At 38.8% G+C, this 3,766-nt stretch overlaps 1 protein-coding gene across 1 annotated transcript; it reads left to right on the top strand.

The window, feature by feature from the left end:
* Positions 1-401: 401 nt before the first annotated feature.
* On the top strand, positions 402-2,291 carry LOC138302169 (P2Y purinoceptor 2-like). The gene has a single exon (XM_069242521.1). The coding sequence runs from the start codon at positions 402-404 to the stop codon at positions 1,491-1,493; it is 1,092 nt and encodes a 363-aa protein (XP_069098622.1). The 3' UTR covers positions 1,494-2,291.
* The last annotated feature ends 1,475 nt before the right edge of the window (positions 2,292-3,766 follow it).

Here is a 3,766-nt window from a genome sequence, read left to right on the forward strand (position 1 = left end):
ATAACACCGTTGTCACTCAAGGTGGGGAACAGATGCAGGATTCATAGCTGAATAGATAGACGATTAGTTACTGGAAAGATTTCTAGTGTGTGATAAAAAGACACTCTGATGTGAGTCACCATTCTGTTCTGGTTACTAAGTGAGAAGTACATGCATTATCGTATAACACATTGACGAGAGTAAGCAGATAATTTTAGTTTGTGTATTACCAAATACAACAGTTCTTAGTAATCTCAGATGAACATTTTTAATCCAGAATGCAGAATGACTTCTAGAGAAAGACGACATTCTGTTAATTGTTTTATTAAAATTGTTCAAGCTAATTTCTAGAAAAATAGTTCTCAAAACTAGTGCTTCGTTTCTTTTAATAGGAGACTGGAGCTCATTTGCTTTTTGACAGGATGCTCAACGCTTCAAACAATAACACCGGCTGCCAACCTCAGAAGATGCACCTTTTCATCCCATGTTTATTAGGTGTATCTTTTGCACTTGGTTTTGTACTGAATGCCATCAGTCTGTGGATATTTTGGTTTCGGATAAAGCGGTGGAACTCAACAACCGTCCTCCAGTTCAACCTGGCCATCTCTGATGCTATTGTGACACCAGCAGCAGCTCTCATCCTGATTTATTCTGTGACTGACGACTGGACCTATGGGACATTCCTCTGTCAGCTCACAGTATTCTTGCTGAGCACTAATATGTATGGAAGTGTATATTTCCTCACCCTCATCAGCCTGCACAGATATTTCTCAGTGGTTCACAATGTGAAAGGGGCACTTTTGACACAGATTTCGTTCATAAAAAAGATTTGCCTGATTGTATGGGGATGCCTCGTCCTACAGGGGATTCCATTCTTCTTCCTACTGAAGACCTCAAAAATACAAGGAACGACCAAGTGTTTAAACATCCATCAAAGTGAGATGGCCCTGCTCTACTTCGTGTGGAACACAGTGTTCCTCGTTTCCGGGTTGATTGCTCCTTTTGGAATCATCATCATTTGCTACGTGTTGCTGAGCCGATTTATCTTGAAAATGAACCCACTGAATGCAATGAGCAAAACAATGAAATCCAAATCCATTCACACTATAAGCATGTCTTTAGCTATATTTATCATTTGCTATGTGCCGCTGCATATTACTAGAACCATCGCAGTCACTGTGAAGCTGTTTTTTCCAATGTATTGCAGATTATTAGAGACAGTTGAAATTATGTATTACATCACATGGATGTTAACAGGAACAAATTGCAGTCTTGACCCCATTTTGTACTGCTTTGCTTCAGAAAGGTTTTATTACCTTTTTAGAGATTCTTTCACATTTTTCTCGTGTCAGGCAAAGATCTGCTCCAATGGCACAGAGGCTCCCACACAATCAGAAGATGCAGTGTCAGGAGTGACAAGGGAATCCCACCTCAACCCTATTACAACAGGGATCATTGCTTTAGAACTCGCCTCACTGCCGTCTCCTGTAGCACACATTCCTTCCAAGAACTAAGAGAAGCTGCAAGCAGTGAAATTTCATTTTCCTCGGAAATAATCCCCTTCTTTGTGGGTTGTTTCTGAAATGTAATGTTTATCTAACTTGTAATGCACAAACTGTTTGGATATCTTGGTGCTGACAGTAGTATTTAGGCAGAAAAATAAACCACAAGGGATACTGAGAAACAGTCTTCAGTTTAAAATAAAGCTATTGAAGGAAATACCCAATTATCCAGAGCTTTATTGAAACTAAGACCTTTGACTCATTCCTAAGCTGCGTGTTTCCCCTTTGTCACAAAAGTTGCTCTAGTCGTTTCACAGGAAGCACCTATAACAAACATGCTCTTGCCAACACAACAGAGTATTTTCGATTGGTTGGTGCTCGATTCTGCAGCTGGGCTGGAGGAGAGGGGAGCTCCACCACTTAGACCCGCTGAACCATTATTGAGCTCTCAAATGGCCTCTTTCGTTCAAGTTCAACCACGATTAGCAATTAGCAGCAATACAACAAGAAGCTAGATCAGACCCTTTGAGTTTACAGAGAGACCATGTAAAGACATCAGTCAAACTCCTGCGTGCGCCTGATCTTCCTAACCATGGTGGTAGCAGGCCAAGAGGCAACAAGTTCAATAGAAAATTTGCTCCAGAAGTGGTCAGTACACAGGAAGCACAGAAATGCAGGACCAACAGCTTGAACCAGAAAAGAACAATGAATTATAAACTAAAGTCCATTTGAAAACCTATTAATTTTTTTTCTACTTAGTGAAACCCTGTTTTTTTTTATGTGAGCATCTCGTGGCATTACGTCTTGAAAGCTGCTGAATAAGTACTTTTAAGTGCACATAATGTACCTCTAGGTAAGAGACAAAGCTTTTGATTATACAGGGGTGGCTCACAATTAATTATATGGTGTATTTTATATGGTGTAAAATGAAAGTGATAATAACCTTTTACTGTCAAGGTATCTGGATATTTTCCATACTGTGTGGCAGAGAAAATTTCAAATACATTTTTCAAGATTGCTAACAAAGTGATTAGAGGGGTAAAAGAAACCCCAAATTCCCATAAAAAGTAAGCATTACCAAATATGCAAAACCTACCACAAAGCAGACATTTTAAACCTTGTTAGATGCTGCAGATTGTCTAAAAACAGAATTACTTCATTTAATAGAGCCAAGTCAATCAATCAATCAATCATGGATTTGTAAAGTGCAGCTAATCACCCATTGGGTCTCAAGGTGCTGAATGTAGGCATGCTGCTTAGTCGAAGAGCCAAGTCTTGCGGTCCTTCATGAACTGCTTTAGTGATGTGTCTGCCTAAGCTTGAAGGGTAGTGTATTCTGTGTCCGGGCTGCTAGGTAGCAGAAGAATCTTCCTCATGCTGTACTTTTCCAGATCTTTGGGACAGCTGCAAGGACGAACATCTTGATTAGCCAAACATTCAGCTCATTTCCCAAAGTAAAAGCAAAATATTACTAGGTAATGACTGATAGAATTTGCTGTGATGGAAGAAAATCCTGGAAGTTACTTTTTCTCAAGAAGCACAAAAAAGATAAGAAATTAACGTTCCTAAATGAAAGTCATAGAGCAGTGGTTCCCAACATGTGGTCGGGGGACCTCTGGGGGTCCGAGAAACCTCCTCAAATGGTCCGCAACTGCCTAGAAATTGAATAAAATTAACACATTAAAAAGGTGTATATAATAAACTGGCTAAATGTACGAACAAACATTTTAAAACATACTGTTAATGTCAAGGAATTTGAAAAAAGAGAATAAAAAATGAAATTAGTATCCTTGGATTGACTTGTGGGAGCAGTGCAGGTCCATCAAACTGAATATAGTATGGACAAAGTGTGAGTGCAATTAAATTTAGAAACGCTCCAACCTTCCTATTAAAAATATGTTTTTATATTTTATTTATATTTGTTAACACATTAAATAAAATGTGTTATCATTTGTGTATGTGTTTAATGAATGCTTGTTTCTGTACTTTTTCTGCTTGTTTTGCATTGCAAATCATCTACAATGTTTCGGACGGGGTCCCCGATTTCCAGTAATAACTCAGTGAGGGTGCCCGGATTCCAATAATGATTCAGTGGGATCCCCGTGTTCCAATAATTATAAAGTGGAGTTCCACAGAAGTCAAAATTTTGGGAACAATCTCATAGAGAAAATCTAACAAGGTTGTGAAAATAATTGGGGTTTGGAATCACTATGGCAAATGCGAAAATGCGAGCCCAGGTTCAAAAACAAAGTCCAGATTTAAGATTGTTTGCATGTATACAGGGT

This window comes from Pleurodeles waltl, chromosome 6 (genome assembly GCF_031143425.1).
Source record: "Pleurodeles waltl isolate 20211129_DDA chromosome 6, aPleWal1.hap1.20221129, whole genome shotgun sequence".
NCBI classification, from domain to species: domain Eukaryota; kingdom Metazoa; phylum Chordata; class Amphibia; order Caudata; family Salamandridae; genus Pleurodeles; species Pleurodeles waltl.

What these genes read in the sequence shown, in the direction of transcription:
- LOC138302169 (XM_069242521.1), top strand. Translation starts at nt 402, where the DNA reads ATGCTCAACGCTTCAAACAATAACACCGGCTGCCAACCTCAGAAGATG.